Raw genomic sequence first — 20,458 nt, forward strand, 5'->3', positions numbered from 1 at the left:
GGCCATTTCCTCTCATCCTGGGAGAAGTAACAACTAGAACAGGTTGCCCAGGGAGGTTGTGGCTGCTTCCACCCTGGAGATGTTCAAGGCCAGGTTGGATAGGGCTCTGAGCAACCTGGGCTGGTGGAAGATGTCCCTGCCCATGGCAGGGGGTTGAAACTAGATGATCTTTAAGGTTCCTTCCAACCCAAAACATTCTGTGAATCTTCATTCTTGCCTGCAAGACTTTATAGGCCTTCTGGTGAGTTGTGTAGCTGGTCTCACACTGAACCACTCCCAAAGAAGAGGGTGATCTCCAAAACCTTTCCTTTTTCAAGTGTTCCAAGAAGAAAACAAGCCTCAAGTCCACATACATGAGTAGCTCTCACTATGAGAAAATGATAGCAGGGCCAAGTCAGCACCTAAAAATGGAACAGGCGTTGGAATAGGTTACCCTGGGGGGTGGTGCAGTCACCATGCCTGGAGGTGTTCAAGAACCCTGTGGCCATGGCACTCTGGGACATGGTTTAATGGCTATGGTGGTGCTGGGTTGAGGGTTGGACTCGATGACCTTAGAAGACCTTTTTAACCAAAACAATTCTATGAGTCTATGGACTGCAAAGTCTCTTCTGCAGGGAGGGCCACTGCATGTTCCACCACCTTACAGAGATAAAAGAGGCAGCAAGAAACACCCCAAAATGCCATTGTTGCAAAATGCCAGCACATAAATCAATCACATTCCTGCACATAGAGCCTGCTGTGTGCCAACAGAGAAATACTAAACAGTGCTGCTCCTGAGGGCTTGGCCAGGCTGTCCTTGGATGGACTGGTAGCAGATCAGGGCTTGTGATGAAATGGCACCTCAGGTCCTGCTCAGTTGCAGGAGCTGCAGGTTTTTGTGTGCATCAAAAGCCATGCACAAACCCCAGGTGAGAGTAGGAAGCTGAAACCAGCTCCTTTTGTTCATCACTTCTTTGTCTCAGAAATGATTGCATGTGGGGCACAAGAGGAAAGGACAGAAATGTCAGTCTGCATTTTACTGGTAAGGGCTTGGTTATGCAACAGCCAAATATAAACTGAAACAAGAGCCTGTTGAAGATGATGCAGGAGATCAGATCCAGAAATGGCAGCGCTGTTTCCGTAAGTGGCCACGAGCCTCAGTACTGCCGGGAAGGTTATCAAAGGCTTCACATGGAGAAGGCTGAGACGTGTCTCTGGCAGAGGATGTCACACTCCTGGTGTCAGTGGACCTCTCGTTGGAGCCAGGGAGAGCAGAAGGTGTCATGTAGCATCTAAACTTCTGTTTACTGTTTATTTGAATCTCCACAGAGACGCCAAGTACCACGCAGCAAGAAGATCCCCAGGGGCCTGCTCCACTGACACTTCCTTTGCTTTCCCCCTGCTTTTATAGGGTTCTTCTGGTCTCCCACAGAATCAAACAACTGTTTTGGTTGGAAGAGACCTTTGAGATCATCAAGTCCAACCATTAACCCAGTACTGCCAGGCCACCATTAAACCATTCCCCTCAGCACCACATCCCCACAGCTTTTCCATCCCTTCAGGGATGGAGACTCCACCACTGCCCTGAGCAGCCTGGGCCAGGCCTTGATAACCCTTTTGGGGAAGAAATTGTTCCTCATGTCCAACCTAAACCTCCCCTGAGGCAACTTGAGGCCATTTCCTCTTGTCCCTTGTTCTTTGGGCAAAGAGACCAACCCTCACTTGGTTCCAACCTTTCAGGAGAGCCAGATGGTCTCCCCTCAGCCTCTTCTTCTCCAGACTGAACATCCCCAGTTCTCTCAGATGCTCCTCACAAGACCTGTGCTCTGAATTCTTCGCCATCTTCTTTATCCTTCTTTGAACAGAGTTGTTGCCTTTCTTGCTCCTCCTTAGGACCCTTCATTTCAACCCTACCACTGCTGCCAGCCCCCTGCTGTGCCCCAGGCCACTCCCAAAGAGGCAAACTCTGCTGCAGGCAGTGCCAGCACCAGAGCATCATGTCAGTGGGCATCCAGGGTGTGTCACAGTCTTGTGTGTCCTGCTCTATCAAACAGCACTGGCCACAGTGGGTGCTGGGTGACATTGAGCAAGGTGGGTCATGGCACGGACTGTCAGGAAGGGACAAGCTGCTCCTTCTCTGTGTCAGGTTCTTCTACAACCTTTATCAGTATCAACCTTATCAGTATCAAAATGCAGTTAATTTTCATGTGATTGGTGTGGTCTATATCCATGGCAGACTATGGAGACAGAAAATCCATGTTCTTCCCTTTTACCATCACTCCCACAGCAGTTTACCATGTTCCTAGAAGAGCAGCTTCTCTGGCCCTCACTACAAGAAGGACATGGAGGTGCTGGAGCAGGTCTTGAGAAAAGCAGTGAAGCTGGTGAAGGGTCTAGAGCACAGGTCTTGTCAGGAGCAGCTGAAGGGACTGGGTTTGTTCAGCCTGGAGAAGAGGAGGCTAAGGGGAAACCTGGCTCTCTACAACTCCCTGAAAGGAGGCTGGAGCCAGGCGGGGGTTGGTCTCCCTAATAACTACTGATGGAAGAGAGAGGAAATGGCCTCAAGCTGCACTAGGAGAGGTTTGGCTAGGAGAGGAAACTTCTTTGCAGAGAGGGTTCTCAAACACTGGAGCAGGTCCCCAGGGAGGTGGTTGAATCACCATCCCTGGAAGGTTTTAAAAGCTGTGTGGATGTGGTGCTGAGAGACATCATTTAGCACCAGACTTGGTAGAGTTAGGGAATGCTTGGACTCGATGATCATAAAGGTCTTTCCAACCCAAACGATTCTATGATTCTCTTCTCATTGGCTTTAACTCTGACTTATTTTTGGAGAGCTGAATATCTTACAGCATTGCATTAGGGACTTAGAAAGTGGCTGAGGACACAGTTACTGAGTTTCCAAGAAGGGCTAAGCTTGGGCTGTTCCTTCTGCTGAGGAGGATAGTGCCTTGTCTCCTACTCAGCTATCTCATTTCCTGAAACCCGTAGGAATGTGGTGGCTTTGACGTACTTAGTGGTCGAGCAAACTGATCTCAAACCCTTCAGCAGGTTCAGAGATGACTGGGGAAAGAGGGCAGGGAGGGTGGAGAAGCTGCAGGATACGAAGACACCTGGAGGGAGGCATTTCACAAGACTCATTTACTTAAGAAAAGGAATAGGAAAGTATTTAGATCAGTAGAAAACAAAAGATATTTAGGAATTTTAGAGGAGCTACTCAAGCATGGGGATGATGCTTCTTTCCCTGGGTCTGAAGATCCAGCTGGAGCTGTGGGCAGGCCTGGGGAGAAGTGAAGGCTGGTCTGGTGTCAGAAAAAACAAGTTCTGAGAGAAAACTGGCAGTGGTTTTATACAAAAATCACTTCTTCCAGGCTGGGCATCAAACAGATTCTGAACTCAAGCAGAATTCACCTCTTCATCCCTTAAAATGATACTTAGCAAAAAGTCTTGGTTAGAACTTTGCTGGACTTCAGCAAGGCCTTTGACACTGTCCCCCACAGCAAACTGCTGGCTAAGCTGTCAGCCCATGGCTTGGATGGCAACACTCTGTGCTGGGTTAGGAACTGGCTGGAGGGCCGGACCCAGAGAGTGATGGTGAATGGTGCCACATCCAGCTGGCGGCTGTCACTAGTGGTGTCCCTCAGGGATCTGTGCTGGGCCCCATCCTCTTTAACATCTTCATAGATGATCTGGATGAGGGCATGGAGTCAGTCATCAGCAAGTTTGCAGATGACACTAAGCTGGGGGCAAATGTGACTGAGTTGGAGGGCAGAAGGGCTCTGCAGCGGGACCTTGACCGCCTGGACAGATGGGCAGAGGCCAATGGGATGGGGTTCAATAGCTCCAAGTGCAGGGTGCTGCACTTTGGCCACATCAACCCCATGCAGAGATACAGGCTGGGGTCGGAGTGGCTGGAGAGCAGCCAGACAGAGAGGGATCTGGGGGTGCTGATTGATACCCGCCTGAACATGAGCCAGCAGTGTGCCCAGGTGGCCAAGAGAGCCAGTGGCATCCTGGCCTGCATCAAGAATGGTGTGGTCAGCAGGAGCAGGGAGGTCATTCTGCCCCTGTACTCTGCACTGGTTAGACCACACCTTGAGTACTGTGTTCAGTTCTGGGCCCCCCAGTTTAGGAGGGACATTGAGATGCTTGAGCATGTCCAGAGAAGGGCGACGAGGCTGGGGAGAGGCCTTGAGCACAGCCCCACGAGGAGAGGCTGAGGGAGCTGGGATTGTTTAGCCTGGAGAAGAGGAGGCTCAGGGGTGACCTTATTGCTGTCTACAACTACCTGAGGGGTGGTTGTGGCCAGGAGGAGGTTGCTCTCTTCTCTCAGGTGGCCAGCACCAGAACGAGAGGACACAGCCTCAGGCTGCGCCAGGGGAGATTTAGGCTGGAGGTGAGGAGAAAGCTCTTCACTGAGAGAGTCATTGGACACTGGAATGGGCTGCCCGGGGAGGTGGTGGAGTCGCCGTCCCTGGGGCAGTTCAAGGCAGGATTGGACGTGGCACTTGGTGCCATGGTCTAGCCTTGAGCTCTGTGGTAAAGGGTTGGATTTGGTGATCTGTGAGGTCTCTTCCAACCCTGATGATACTGTGACACTGTGATACTGTCTCTTTGCCATTGAAATGCGTGGAGATATTTTAAGTGGTGTGTTTCAAACCATCTGTACTGAAATGGTTAAACCAGTGTCCTCTGACTGTTTTGGTTGAAAAGGCTAAGGGAAGTGCTAATGCTCAGGTGCTACCTGAGTAAACCAAGCTCCAGCCTGCAGGGGTCATCCCGCAATGAAATGGACCGCACAGGCTGCAGGACACTGGTGGGAAGGGTCATTTGGCACAAGTGTCCAGCTGTAGTCTGCTAAAAGTTCTGGGAAAGGTCTGGAACGTATAAAATATTGGTTGTATGTTTATCTCATCTGGCAAAAAGAGAAGATTTCCATTCTTTTAGAGCTGCCAGTGTCAAACCCTCTTGCCCTGCACTTTCCTAATTACCATTTTTCTCCGTATGTAAAATCTTCCCTTGGTTTTGGAGTGTTTTCTCTCATTACACAAAATTCAGATTACAAAGAAAGGGAATAGCCTGAACGCTTCCTGAGCTCTGGGCAAAATAAGTCTCAAGTGTAGACTTGTCTTCCTGGTTGGTTCTTTTGGAGGTGAAGACCTGACTTGTGGTGAGCAGGCTTAGGGCAGAGATCATCACCCTCTACTCAGCACTGGTGCAGCCACATCTCAAATACTGGATTTAGTTTTGGGCCACTCACTCCAAGGAGGACGTTGAGGGGCTGGAGCAGGTCCAGAGAAGGGCAGCAAAGCTGGGGAAGGCTCTGGAGAGGGCTGGGGAGGAGTAGCTGAAGGAAGCAAGATTGTTCAGCCGGGAGAAGAGGAGACTGAGGGGAGACCACCTGGCTCTCTACGGCTCCCTGAAAGGAGGCTGCAGCCAGGTGGGGCATGGTCTCTCCTCTCTGAAGCAATGAGCCTTAGGACAAAGAGAAACAGCCTTAAGTTGCCCCATGAGGAGTTTTAAGTTGGACGTGAGGAACAGTTTCTTCCCCAAAAGAGTTGCCAAGGCCTGGAGCAGGGTGTCCAGAGGGTGTGTAGCTGTGATGCTGAGGGTCATGGTTTGGTAGTGACCTAGCAATGCAGTGCTAATGACTGGGCTCAGTGATCTTGGTGGTCTTCTGCGTCTATGACTCTCTCATTTTGTGAATCGATAGACGTACCAGGTCTTGCAAGCCCAACCCTGGGCAAGGCTGGAAATCCCCAAATGGCTTCAGTTGGTCTTGTGCCACATTCCTTCTGCTCCAGGAATGCACTCACACACAGCTCACACCGTGCTTGCATGCCGTGGTCCTTCCTGCTTACTGAGGAGTCGTGGAGCAGAAGAACACGTCACAATACCTCCTTTCACTGGTGCAGTATATGGTCAGCTCCTCTTTGGGTTGTCTGAGGAGATGATGTTTTCCTATTCCTAAAATCAGGATCTAGCCAGTGCTAGCCTTACCTGTGCAAACAGTTTCTGTTACAAGGGATTTAAGCCCTTCCAGGGCACACATGATAAAGCAGCTGGTGGGGAATATGTGTGTTAGAAAGGAAAACACACCCAAGGTCTGTGTGTTTTGGCCATTTCCACCTGATTTTTGATGTATGCATCACAGAAGTATGCAGGAACGTGGTTGCTTGCCACATTTGGAGCTCTGCAAGCACACAAAAAACATGAACTTTCTCTGCCATGAAGACTCAGATTTATTGACTCTTTGAAATGTGTCTATTCCAAGGGCTCCCTGCAAGTCAATTGTTGAATTGCTCATTGGCAGCGTTGATTTTGTGCCCTGTACCTTCAGGCATTGGATGTATGGTGTCTGCGTTGCCCAGAGAAGTTGTGGAGGCTCCAGCACCAGGAGTGTTCAGAGCCAGATTGGATGGGGACTTGAGCAGCCTGGTTTAGTAGGAGGTGTCCATGTCCATGGCAGGGAGGTTGGAACTAGATGATCTTTAAGGTCTCTTCTAGCCCAAACCATTGAGTAGGACAACAAAGCTGGTGAAGGGTCTAGAGTACAAGTCTTGTGAGGAACAAGTCAGGGGACTGGAGTTGCTTAGTCTGGAGAAACTGAGGCTCAGGGAAGGCCTTTTGGCTCTCTACAACTCCCTGACAGGAGGCTGGGGCAATGTGGAGGTCTGTTTCTCCTCCCTAGTAACTAGTTCTAGGACAAGGGAAATGGCCGCAGGTTGCGTCACTGGAGGTTTAGGTTGGACATTAGAAACATCCTCTTACTGAAAGGCTTCTCAGCAGCTGGATCTGGCTGCTCAGAGAGGTGGCAAATCCCCATCCCTGGAGGTGTTTAAGTAAGGCAGAGATGTGCTGCTGAGGGATGTGCCTTAGCACCAGCCTTGGTGCAGCTAAGAGAATGCTTGGACTCAGTGATCTTCAAGGTCATAGTAGTATCATAGTATCATCAGGGTTGGAAGAGACCACACAGATCATCGAGTCCAACCCTTTACCACAGAGCCCTTTCCAACCAGAACAATTCTGTGACTGTCCCGTGCTGACCGGATGATGTTCATGCTTGAATGATGGAGAGAAGGCAGACAATCAGAAAGAGGTGCAGTGCCTGTGAGGAGCACACCCCACATTAGGTAGGGAGGACAGCAGCATCTGCACGTATGAGCCACACATGTCCCCCACCTGAGCGCTCTACCTCAGCTCGTTTGCTGAGTGTCTATCACAGCACTCCTGAGCTGTGATGTCACTGCTACCTGCTCAGCCAGGGCCGTGAGAAACGCCGACCCATTAGCTGACAGCTGGGTGGGTAAGCGAGTGTCACTGTGTGAGGAGAAGCAGCTACATCCATGGGGAGATTTTATGATTCACTCTATCTGCTTGTGTAAACCTCGGCTTGGACGCCAAGAGCCGTGCAGGAGCACAGCGTCCTACTGGCAGGGTCGAGGAGCTGAGCTCAGTGCCAACAGGGAGCAGGAGCCTGTGGGGAGCGAGGTCCTACGCAGGAGGACCAGCGAATGGCCCCAGAGTATGGGACCACTGGGATGCTGGGTTGGTGGGGCTGAGGGTCAAGGGTGGTGGGGAGCAAGACCAGCAGAGCTGGGGAGGTAGGACTGACAAGGAGCAGCGATGGCTGGGTTGGGAAGCAGAGTCCTGCAAGAAGCAAAGGTTTGGTGGGGCTAGAGAGGAGGTCTGGATGGGACTAGGGAGCAGGACAGCTGGGGCTGGGGAACGAGGATTAGCAGGGAACAGGACCAGGCTGGCAAGGCAGGGGACTGAGGCCGGTGGGGAGCAGGTCTCTTGGGGAGTGGGACCAGGCAGGGTTGAGGAGCAGGGCTGAGAAGCATAACTGGTGGGCTTGGGAACCAGAGCTGCAGGAGGGCAGAGTTGGTAGGCAGCTGGGCTGCTGTTTGGAATCACAGCTGATGGGGAGCTGGGCTGGTGGGGCACAGGGCGGCCGGGGAGCTGGGGGCGGGGAGTTGAGCTGCTGGCACTGAGGAGCCGTCCGGGGACCAGGCTCCAGCGGGGCGCAGGGAGCGGGGCTGGCACAGCACCAGTACCCCGGGCCCCTCGCAGCAGCAGCAGCAGCGCCAGCCAAGGCCGGGCGGGCCGCTGGCTCTGAGGCTGCCGCAGCCCTGCCCGGGGGGCTCTCGGTTCCCCCATCCCCTGCGCGGGGCGGGGCAGGGCCGGGGCGGGCCGCGGCCGGGGCAGTGCCGGGTGCCAGCGGCGGGCGGGGATTTGCTCGCCGGCGGCGAAGGGAGCGCAGCGGCGGGCGCATGATGAGGGAGCGGTGCGGTACCTCCGGCGGTGCTGGCGGCCCCGCGATGGAAAGGCTCCCGCCGCCCCAGCCCGACTATATGTCCGTCTGCCTCTTCGCAGAGGAGCCCTACCAGAAGCTGGCCATGGAGACTCTGGAGGAGCTTGACTGGTGCTTGGATCAGCTGGAGACCATCCAGACCTACCGCTCCGTCAGCGAGATGGCATCCAACAAGGTGAGCCGGGCTGCGGGGGATTGCGGGGGAAGGCAGCCTGCTGCCCACCTCCTCTCCGGGAGAGCAGCTTCCACCCCGAGCAAAGCTGCGGGTCCTGTCCTGTCCTGTCCTATCCTGTCCTGTCCCCCTTCGATTAGCGCCGTGTCCCTCCAAAACCGATTTCCCCAGCAGCGCTGGGAAATCACCCGCGTTTAGCAGGTTATCGCTTCCCAAGGCAATTATCTGCCCGTCCGTAATCATAGCAAGCGCGGAACGCTGCGGTGCGTTTTTTATTGGTCTTTTGTCTTTCGGGGAGCCTTTAATTTTGGTTTTTTATATGGTGGGGCTGGCTCGGCACTGCTTGCCAACACAGGGTAAGGGTGCGAAGTCAGAGATAGCGCATAAAGAATGAGCTCCAAGACGGCGCTGCTCCCCCTTGGTCTCCCAGGACCTTCTTTCGTTGCGATTTTAATGCATTCTGAACCAAAAGGGGAATTTTGAGTCCTTCTGTAAGGTGCTAAAATAAAGTCAGAAATTTACGCTCTACTTAGAGAAAGAGGAAGGAGAGAGTCCCATGAGCATGCTGAGCAGCAGCAGCGAGGAAAGCAAGGGCGGAACAACTTTGGGCAACTTTTGGAAGCTGATCTTCCTGTCCGCTCCTCTCCCGCTGCTGGAGCTGGGCTCCACATCCGCGTCCTGCCGAGCCGCGGCGTCCCCGCCGAGGTTGGCTTCAGCATCTCCCCGAGCCAGCCCTTCGCTCCTGGGGTGGCTGCTGCTGGATGGAGACGCTCCCTGCCCCGGGGCCTCCTCCCCGACTCTGACACCAGCCGCTGCCCCGGGCACTGCTTGGCTGCCAGCGGAGCATTCACACCTCCGGGACAGGCTGCCCCGCTCCCCAGCTCCCTGCCTGGCTGTTTGCAAGCCGAATTTCTGCACCCAGGCTTAAATGCAGTGGGATGGAGCAGGTCAGACAGCATCAGATTGAGCTGCTCCATCTCTCGGGTGAGTGAAGGCTGTGTCCACTGTATCCACACTTTGGTTGTTGTGGTTAAACCCACTTCTGAGTCGTACAGCACAAACCCAATGTAATTATTTTTTGCAGTGCACAAACCCAACGTTGTTATTGTTTTCTTAATTGGAAATTAGTGAAATCAGAAATGCTGGACCAGAAACTGATCTTACAGAGAGAGTTGGGTGAAGAAGTGCTGTGTTGTTTCAGCTTCCTCCTCTGGTAGTAATCACCACGACGTGCAGGGACAAAGGAAGCAATAAAGAGTTTTATAGACACAGCTTTCAAGAAAGAAATATATTTTTTTAATGTGTCTGTTTGTGTTGAGGGGGAGGCAGGGTGAAAGTGGAGGAAAGTTTAGGCTGCACCCCTGAAGTGGACGCCCTTTGAGTTTGTTGGGTTTTTTTTTCTTCTCGAGCACCAAAGGTGGATTTGTGAAGGTGAAAAAGCAGCTAAATGGCTTATTGTTGCAATTAAGAGTGGAAGTCTGTGTGCAGATGGCTGACAGCTGAGTCGAGCAAAAGCTTCCCCAAACTTTGTTCTTTCATAACCACTTTCTGAGATGTCTGCATGTTTTTTGGGCAACTTCCAGTATCGTTCTCAGCTGTGCAAGAAAACCATGAAGCAGCCTCACACCTCGCTTTCCTTTCCTCTTCAGCAGTAAATACTGACACAAATTAGTTTGGGGGTTTGTGGCTTTCGCATGTCGCTGGCGGACGTGCAGTCTGCAGGGTGAGCTCGCAGTGCCAAGGAGCCGCTGGGTTGCAAATGTGTGTCTTGAGAAGGCTGCAAGGGTCACAGAAACACAGAATGGCAGAGGTTGGAAGGGACCTCTGGAAATCCCCTAATCCCACCTCCCTGCTACAGCGAGATCACCTAGAGTAAATCACCCAAGATCAAAATGACCAGGTGGCTTTGGAATCTCTCCAGAGAAGGAGACTCTGCAGCCTCTTTGGGCAGCCTCTTCCCATGCTCTGCCACCCTCAAAGGGAATTTTTTTCCCCTTATGTTTACATGGAACCTCCTGTGTTCAAGTTTGTGCCTGTTGCTCCTTGTCCCGTTGCTGGACACCACTGAGAAAGAGTCTGGCTCCATTTCTCTGACACTTCCCCTTTCACTGTTGCTGAGCACTGATCAGATCCCCTCTTAGGCTGCTCTTCTGCAGGCTGGACAGGCCCAGGGCTCTCAACCTTTCCTCCTAAGGTAGATATTACAGTCCCCTCATCTTCTTACTGGCTGTCTGCTGGACACTTTCCAGCAGGTCATGATCTGGTCAGGTTTTTCACCAGGCATCCCACTCAGCTGCCCGACTGGACCAAAGGCATTTGAATTGTCAGGGGTAAGTGGCAGGCCAGTCAGATGTTTTGAAAACAGGATGCTGGGGCTCCACGTTATTAAAGAAAAACGGAAAGAGAACCAGCAGAGATAGGAAGAAAGCAAATGGACTCAGCATGCTCCCAACGCCGGAGCAGTATCAACAGTGACCTATCTTCCTGACCTCCACTCTCCCCGAGTTCCTGGCCCTGCGCCACCCGAGCCAAACTACGTCAGTTGAGGCTGATAGTAGGCATGGCACAGCTGTTGCAAGTGTGACTCGAATTTCCTGTCTCCTTCCTGACAGACGTAGTTTAGAAAATCCAGAGTTGCAACAACAGCAGGCAGAGAGAGGGAGGAGGATCTCGCCGCATACGTGTTGGTGGGGCCATTCTCAGAAGCCCTGCACCAAAAAGGAGTTTCTGGGTGGGGGAGGGAAGCACCGTGCAGGATGGTTGAGCTGATGGTTTGGGGAAGGCAGCAGCTCAGACGTGTGCATAGATTTTGGAAGGTGTGAGTTAATTGCAGGAGAAGCAAGGAAATGAGCAGCTCATCTCACCCTGAGCTACCGAGCCAGGTTGTTCTGGCAGCAGCCTGAGCCAAGGGAGTGGTTCGCCGCTTCCACAGTGGGACCTTACAGTCCTACCAGTGGGGATCAGACAGCAAACTGGCACAAAGAGGAACTGTCGCGGGCCTCTCTGAGTCCTGGTGCATTCCACATCAGTGCTGGATCCACAAACCAGCTTGAAGCCCTCACAGAGCCCAGCTGTGAGCTTCAGCCACAGAGCTGGCCATGCACAGTGCTCGGAACTCCCCAGTTGCCTACCTGGTTGCAGGGAGTGCAGCTGGCATGGTGGGAATTGATTTTTCCCAATATCATCCTAACCTTTTCCTGAGGCACTGCAGCTGTGCAGCCAAACAGCATTACCTGGGAAGCTCTTCAGGCACTTGGTGCTGCCTGCAGAAGTCTGCCATGCCTAGTTAGGAGTTTTAACCTATACCACAGAGTGGTGGGGCTTGGGGGGAACCTCTGGGGATCATCATCTAGTCCAAGACATTGAGTTGCTGGAGTACATCCAGAGAAGGGCAGCAAAGCTGGTAAAGGGTCTGGAGAAGGAGTCTTAGGAAGAGCAGCTGAGGGAACTGGGATTGCTTAGTCTGGGGAAAAGGAGGCTGAGGGGAGACCTTTTGGCTTTCCACAGCTCCCTCAAAGGAGCTTGGAGCCAGGTGAGGGTTGGTATCGCCTCCTTAGTATTAGGTGATAGAATGAGAGGAAATGGCCTGAAATTGTGCCAGGGGAGGGTTAGATGGGAGATTAGGAAAAAATTCTTCACTGCAAGCACAGTCATGCATAGGAGCAGGCAGCCTAAGGAAGTGCTGGAGTCACCATCCCTGGAGGTGTTCAAGAACTGCACGGACATGACACTCTGAGACATGTTTAATGGCCATGGCAGTGTTAGGTTGACTGCTGTACTCGATTTTAGAGGTCTTCTATGATTCTCTATCCCTTTTTCCCTGCTTTTTTCACCCTGTCCAGCTTTCAGCTCAGTATCTTGGCAGGATCTATGAGTCATGCCCTGCGGATACAGAAGGGGCATTTTCTCTATTGGTGGCCACTCTGTAATGTTGAGTTTGGCATTATGCAGCTCTCCTCAGCCTCAGCTATCCTGCAGACACCAGGACCCCCTCTGCTCTCTCACCTAAGAAGGCCTTTAGGATGTGGGGGAGGACATGCTCAGTGCATGCCCTGAATCACAAGAGCAGGTATTTTTCCCAGCTGAAATGCTGGTCTTGGCCAGCTCCAAGTTTTTGTAGGGCTTTAATAACATAGAATTGAGAGATGGAGAAAATCTATCATTTCTGGAGAGCCACCTGCCCACGCAGGACTGACACAGATCCCACCTAAAATGGACATCTCTGAATGGACCTAAGCAATACCTTTCCATCTCCTTAACTTAGATGAGGCTTACTAAGAGCTTTGTGCAGGCCATTAAGTAAATGGACTGATAATGTAATTAGTGGTCTGTGGTGATGTTCTAATTTTGAGTGTTTTCATCAGGGTGCAACTTTCAAAACCAAATTCTCCTCCCAGATCATAGATTCATAGAATCATTACAGTTGGAAAAAGACCTCTAAGATCATCAAGTCCAACAATACAAGGATTGTTCCTTGTGAGAACTTTTCCCTGCCAGCTCTGCCCATGCAGCAGATGTAAATAAGTCGTTACAGAATCATGGAATTATTTGGGTTGGAAAAGACCTCTAAGATCATTGAGTCCAACCTTCAGCCCAGCCCCACCATGGCCATCAAACCATGTCCCAAAGTGCCATGTCCACACGTTTCTTGAATACCTCCAGGGATAGTGACTTCATCACCTCCCTGGGCAGCCTTAAGTTCCATATATCCTTGAATTTCATATATAGTTCCTTAAACTTCCTTATTTCAGCTCTTCAGGGTGTCTCCTTTACCCCAGGAGCTAACGCAGCATGGTGGGGCTCCGTGCTCCTATCTCGATTGTTCACAAGCCAGAAGCCATTAAGATAAAACAAGAAGTGATTTCGTTTTGCTTGTATTTCAAAGGCCATTTTGGTCAGCAAAGAGGAGCAAGGCCACACCTAGCTTTTAGGAGACAGCAACTAAATAAACATCTGGACATTAATGTAAACTCCTGAGCTCCACGCTGGAGGTCAAGCACGGCGCAGGGCCAAGTGCCAACAGCCTATGTGCCAGGCTGCACAAACCTCTGCCGATTGTTTGCCTGTCTTCTGTCAACCCTAAATCTTGTCTCTCTACAAGAAGGTTGGGGAGGGACTTTTTACAAGGGCTTGCAGTGATAGGGTGAGTGGCAGTGGCTTGGAGCTAGAAGAGAGGAGATTCAAACTGGAGACTAGGAAAAAATTCTGTACGCTGAGGCAACCAGAACAGGTTGCCCAGGGAGGTTGTTGTCGCATGAGGAGAGGCTGGAAGAACTGAGTTTGTTGAGCCCTGAGAAAGAGAAGGTTTAGGGGAGATCTTGTTACCATGTACCAGAAACATGAAGGCTACCAGGAGGATGGAGACTCCTTTTTTAGAAGGAGTGCACTGGTAAGGAGAAGGGGTGATGGGGACAAGTTACTGCTGGGGAGATTCCCTTTGGAATCAAGAAGAAAATGTTTCAGTACAAGAACAGTTGGACACAGGAATCATCTCACGAGTGAAGCGGTGGGTTCTCCCTATGAGGAGAGGCTGAGGGAGCTGGGGTTGTGCAGCCTGGAGAAGAGGAGGCTCAGGGGTGACCTCATTGCTGTCTACAACTACCTGAAGGGACACTGTAGCCAGGTGGGGGTTGGCCTCTTCTCCCAGACAACCAGCAATAGAACAAGGGGACACAGTCTCAAGTTGTTCCGGGGTAGGTTTAGGCTGGATGTCAGGAGGAAGTTCTTGCCAGAGAGAGTGATTGGCATTGGAATGGGCTGCCCAGGGAGGTGGTGGAGGCACCGTCCCTGGAGGTCTTCAGGAAGAGACTGGATGAGGCACTTAGTGCCATGGTCTAGTTGACTGGCTAGGGCTGGGTGCTAGGTTGGACTGGATGATCTTGGAGGTCACTTCCAACCTGGTTGAGTCTATGATTCTGTTTTTCCTGCGTTGGGCAGTTCTAAGAGCAGGCTTGCCAGGGTGCTGGGCCAGCTCGTTTCAGCTACGCTGTCACCTAGAAAGGTTGGACTAGGTGATCCTTGGGGTCCCTTCCAGTCTGGCATTCTGTGATTCTCTTGTGGATGCCCCCTCCCTAGAGCTGTTCAAGACTAGGCTGGACAATGCCTTGAACACCCTGGTCTAGTGGAAAGTAGCCCTGCCCATGGCAGAGCTGGGGGTAGTGGGGTGGGGAGTGGAATTAGCTGATCTTGAAGGTCCCTTCCAACCCAAGCCCTTTTATGAGCCCTACGTGATGTTTCCCTTGAGCGGTGCCGAGCTGTTTAGTCTTTTCTCTTGCTTTTCGCTGCAACTTCCTTTGTTTAATATGCTTTAAAATAGCCGAGTGCCGCACAAAGAGAGGCTTGTTCGCCTCTGCAGCAGCCAGCCAGACAAAGAGACTTCCACGTCTCCTGTTTTTACAAGCTGGGATGAATCACTGAGCTGCGCCGTGCGCGGTTCCCCGGTCGCACGCCGCCGTTCCCCTTGCCAAGGGGACTCGCCTTGCGGAAAGGCGAAGCAGCACCGAGCAGCGGAGCAGCCCCTGGCCTTGCCCCACCGCGGAGGTCCCTGCGGAGCCGGGCCCTGCGGAGCCCTAACGCAACCCTCGTGGTGGAGGCTTTGACGTCGGTGCTTAACCGTTTGGTGGCCGTGGAGCTGCTGGCTGCGGAGCAGGACGCCAGGCGGTCGTTATGCGTGCTGAGAACTGCGGTAGGAGCTCTGTCTGTCTGTCTGAGGCTGGGAATGTTCACAGCCTGAAATTGTGCCAGGGAGGTTTAGCTTGGATATTAGGGAAAATTTCTTTCCTGCAAGAGTGGTCAGGCATTGGAACAGGATGCCCAGGGAGGTGCTGGAGTCACCGCGGCTGGAGGTGGTCAGTATTGGGCATGGCACTTTGGGGCATGGTGTAACGGCCGCGGTGGTGTTGGGTTGAGGGTTGGACTCGGTGATCTTGCAGGGCTTTTCCAGCCAAACAATTCTATGACTGTTCACTCCATCTTTTGTCTTTTCACGTCTGTTGGGGATGTCCTTGTTCTAGAGGACAGAGCACTGTATATCCTTAGGCAAAGCTCCTCCTGATGCAGGAAGCCAGCTTAGCAGAGACTTGGCAGTGGAGAGCAGGAGGGCCAAGTGAAACTTGCTAGGTGAGAAAGAGAATGGGGGCTCTGACTCAGACTCTGAAAGCCCTCAAAGCTTCTCATGGGTGTTCAAGACTTGGGAAACTGGCTCCAAGTTAGCTCCTATGTATCAGTTGTCGTCGTTGTCATAAATGGACTTCGGAGCAAGCAGCATGTTCTCAGGGACATAAAGGCAAATGATCTCTTGGGGTGCATGAAGAAGAATGTAGCCAGTGGATCAAGAGAGGTCCTCCTGCCCCTTCGCTCTGCTGAGGCCTTACCTAGAGTACTGAGTTTAGTTCTGGACTCCCCAGTTTAAGACAGACAGAGAGCTACTGGAGAGAGTCCAGTAGAGCTGCAGAGATGCTGAGTGGCCTGGAGCATCTCTGTGACGAGGAGAGGCTCAAAGCCCTGGGGCTGTTGAGCCTGCAGAAGAGCAGCCTGAGAAGGGATCTGCTCAATGCTCAGCAAGAGCTAAAGAACCTGTGGGAGGCAAGAGGATGGGGCCAGACTCTTCTCAGTGGTGCCCAGTGACAGGACAAGGGACAACAGGCACAAAGAAACCCAGGAGGTTCCATCCTAAGAGGAGGAGAAACTTGTTTGTTGTGAGGGCGCTGAAACCCTGGAGCAGGCTGCCCAGAGAGGTTGTGGAGTTTCCTTGTCTAGACAGCTTCCAAACCCAGCTGGGCATTGTGATGCTGGGCAAGCTGCTGTGGGTGCCTCTGCTTTAGCAATAAGGATGGACTGGACGATCCCCAGAGGTTCTTTCTGATCTCTGTTGTTCTGGGGTTCTGTGACTGAGGTAACTGTCTTTGCATCCATCTTATTCCTCCTCCCTTGCTCTTTGGGCTCTACACCAAATCATTCTGATCGTAGCAGTCACAGGATTGGAGTGGAATGGTGGGGCCAAACCTGGGCTTCTTTAACAACTTCATACTTCGGTCATACAAACCTTCTGGTCTGTCTGCTTCCAGGTAACTTAGATTATTAAAAAGTCAACTCTTAGAAAGCTGCACCACCGGCTGTGGGAAGTGCTGGTAGAGTATTATGGGCTGGTGCTACAATTTGAGACACCCTTCTAAAGCACAGTGACTTTGAGTGGTCAATGCTCTCTCATCTTCTGGGACTGTTGTGGTAAAGGGGTGGGAGGGAGATCACACAGCCCACACCATGTGTGATGCTGCTGCATAATGAAGTAGCCACAGATGAAAACTTTGGGTTTGACTTTTGTTTCACACTCATCCTCATAGGACCCTTTCTGAGCAGCTGCCATCCTCTGGGACACAACTGTGCCCAGTAGGTTCCAGGATGTCCTTTAAACCTTTCTGCTTGTGATGGGTTTTAGAGTTCTGCATTCTCAGACTTTTACGTTATAAGACATTAGGGTGGGGCTTAAATAAATAATAGCTTAGAGGCAGGTTCAAAATGAATCATGATTTGAGGGCAGGACTGCAGAGTGACTAACTGGAGCTGTGACCTCCGTGGAAGTGAAGTGAGAATGCTGGAGACACATAGAATCTCAGAGGAGAAGCATCACTTGTGATTAGGGCCAGCTCTGAAGGATTTCAGAGCAGGATTTCATAGAATCATAGAATTGTTTGGATGGGAAAATCCCTCTATGATCACCGAGTCCAACCACCAAACCAACAGCACTATGGCCACTAAACCATGTCTCCAAGTGCTGTGCCCACACCTTTCCTGAACACCTCTAGGGATGGTGACTCCAGCACCTCCTTGGAGAGCCTCTTTCAATGCCTGATCACTCCTGCAAGAAAAAAATTGTTCCCAATCTCCAGCCTAAACCTCCCCTGGCACAACTTCAGGTCGTTTCTATCACCTACTAGGCATCCTGGGAGCAGTCCTTGATTTTGAGGATCAGGCTGTTTTCCACAACTTGACCCCAATATCCTGTTTTTTGGCCCCACTGCAGAGCATCAGCTTTCAGTGGGGGGCAGCTGGTGATGAGCATATTTGCACTAAGTGCAACTTAATTGTAAGTCATTGTGTTATTAAGGGCAGAAAGTGTTGTGGAGATGCCTTGGTTTGAAGGCTCATCCATCAGAGCTCTTGGAGGGAGAGATTCTCCCTGATTAGAGCCTTTGCTCTGTGTTCAAAGCAAACAAACCAGAAGAGCCTCATCTTGCTGCTGATGTAGCTCAGCTGGGCCAAGGCTAGGTAAAAGTTGTTCTGCAAATCATTTGCCTATCTCTGTGTGAGAAGCATTTTTCATTTAATTGTATTTACATTAATTAGTGACTTCCATATGGCTGTGGTGCTTGCATTAGGCTTCAAACTGGAAGTAGCAGGATTTAGATTAGATTTAGGTAGAAATTCTTCCCTGTGATGCTGGAACAGGTTGTCCAGAGAAGCTGTGGAGGCTCCAAGCTTGAAAGTGTTCAAAGCCAGGTTGGAAGGGGCTTTGAGCAATCTGGTCTAGTTGAAGATATCCCTGCTCACTGAAGTGGATTGGAACTAGATGGTCTTTAAGGTCCCTGGGATGGTTTGGGTGTTCCCTGCTCCCCCATACTTTGGAAATCACCCAGACTAGACTCAGCCAGCTCTGGAAATTGGATGAAGCTTATATTTACAGCTTAGCTCAATATACAAGCAGAGATTTACAGTATATATACAGTTATATACAGAAATATACAAGGTAAAAGGCAATGCAGAAACACAACAGCCCTGCCAGAAACCTGAATCCCCAGGAGGGGCTCCCAACCACCCTTCCACCTTCTCCCACCCCTCACTACCTTACCCCAGACATTGTCCTGTGCCTAAGGAAGAATGGAGGTTTGGCCAGGAGGTTAGGAAGCAGGTGGATTAATCAAAGAGATGGAAGGTGAGGTTAGAGAGATGCAGCCCAGAGCCTGGACAGAGAGCAACTACTTTATCTATGTTTGGATTCATGCTCTTAATACCTCTCAGCAAGCCTATGAGTGAAGTAGACATCACCACTGTTTATTTTTCACAGCCTGTAATCTAGTTCTTCTCACGAAAACATTATAGCTAGCCTCAAACTAGCACAGTCCCTTCAAACCCCAACCCATTCTGTGACTCCATGATTCTCATTTTGGCAGGACCAAGTGCTTTGATGGGGTTTACCTCATCCTAGAGCTACCATGACTTCTCCTCAGGGCTTAACTCTTTAGCCTGCAGTCTCAGAAGCAAAATCTGCTGATTAAAACTTGTTGATTAAGGACTTTTTGCCCTCATGGGCATCTTGGAAAAGTCATCTTGGAGCACAAAGTCATTTGAATTTTCCAAAGCCTGTTCTCCAAGTCAGGTAAAACCCCAGGTGGATTTGCCTAAATGATGACTGCAGAAGCCTGCCTTGAATTTTAATGATATTTAAATTGCTGCTTCGTGTGATTAGCAAAATCCCATCTTTAATTGCATTGCTCTCTCTTTAAGTGACAAATTCTCTATCCTCTTTGTTGCTTGGGCTGTTTGCTGAAGGTTGAGAATATAATCCAGGTGTATTGATCCAAGTGTCTGGCATCCTTAAGAAGAGGCTGAGGGGGAGACCTTGTTGCACTCTACATCTTCCTGAAGGGAGGTTGGAGTGAGGTGGGAGTCAGTCTCCCTCCTATCAGTTGTTAGGATGAGAGGAAATTGCCTATAATTATGCCAGGGGAGGTTTAGGTTGGACATGAGGGACAATTTATTTCCTGCCAGAGTGGTCAGGCATTGGAAGAGGCTGCCCAGGGAGGTGCTGGAGTCAGCATCCCTGGAGGTGCTCAAGAAACCTGTGGACATGGCACTGTGGGACATGTTTTGATGGCCATGGTGGTGTTGAGTTGAAGGTTGGACTCGATGATCTTGGAGATCTTTCACAACCAAAACAATTCTGTGATTCTATTCTGTCTCCTTGAGATTAATCCCTGAGTCCTGCAGGAATGAGGAGGAATGTTCCAGCCTGCTCCCTGCCCGCTCCTTGCCTATCCTGGCAGGGGTGAGCAGCAGAGGCTCTCTGGTTTGTGGGCTTCTCGTTACGTAGCTGTTTGGCTTCCTCTGGCACGGGAGGCTTCATCAGTGTGGTTTGCATGGGTGTGACTGACAGAAGATTTTGGTCTGAGATCTGCAGCTTTTCTGCAGGTCTCTCTGCTCTGGAGGCCACAGATGTTGTCAGCTGCATCAGGGCTTTCTTTTAATCAACTCTATGCCAACAAACAAGCTGCTGTAGGTTTTAATTTGGCTGCTGCTTCCTGGCCTTCAGCTCGGGCTGGTGGTGCTCATCATCTCCTGTGATTTTCCCTTTTGCTGTTTAACAGGACAAACATTTTCCCAGCTGGTAAAACTCCATAAAAATGATTTTGCAGAACAAGTGTTTGTGCTTGTTCCTGGTTTTATTGACTGGCCTCTGGTCTGAATGAAGAGTAACGGCAGCACAGAGATGAGAGACTGCTTGAGAGCTCTTGCCACGTGCATTTGGTACTTACTGGTGAGGAAATCATCAAATCATGGAATAGTTCAGGTTGGAAGGGACCTTAAAGATCACCTAGTTTCAACCTTCCTGCCATGGGCAGAGACACTCCTACTAGACCCGGTTGCTCATGCAGCCTGGCTGTGGACATTTTCAGGCTTGGAACTTATCTGGACAACCTGTTCCAGTGCCTCACCACCCTCATGCAGAAGAATTTCCTCCTAATGTCTGATCTAAATCCAACTTCTTCCAGTTTGAATCCATCACTCCTTGTCCTGTTACTCTATGCCTTTGTAAAAAGTCCCTCCCCAGCCTTCCTATAGATATCTTTCAAATCCTGGAAGGTCTTCTTGGACCCGTCTCTACTCCAGGCTGAACAACCACAACTCTCTCAGCCTGGCCTCACAGCGGAGGGCTTCTAGCCCTCCCATCACTGCTGTGGCCTCCTCTGGCCCTGCTCCAACAGGTCCATGTCCCTCCC

General features: G+C 51.1%; 1 protein-coding gene across 3 annotated transcripts in view; it reads left to right on the forward strand.

Moving 5' to 3' along the window:
• PDE4B (phosphodiesterase 4B) overlaps window positions 1–20,458 on the forward strand; it is a 309,783-nt gene that overhangs the window by 258,303 nt on the left and 31,022 nt on the right. For all 3 annotated transcript variants that reach the window (XM_064147443.1, XM_064147444.1, XM_064147445.1), the window contains one exon: window positions 8,353–8,465. In XM_064147443.1, the coding sequence (XP_064003513.1) occupies window positions 8,353–8,465 (113 nt within the window). The remainder of the gene's footprint in view (window positions 1–8,352; window positions 8,466–20,458) is intronic.

The sequence above is a fragment of the Pogoniulus pusillus genome, chromosome 8, assembly GCF_015220805.1.
Source record: "Pogoniulus pusillus isolate bPogPus1 chromosome 8, bPogPus1.pri, whole genome shotgun sequence".
In the NCBI taxonomy this organism is placed as follows: domain Eukaryota; kingdom Metazoa; phylum Chordata; class Aves; order Piciformes; family Lybiidae; genus Pogoniulus; species Pogoniulus pusillus.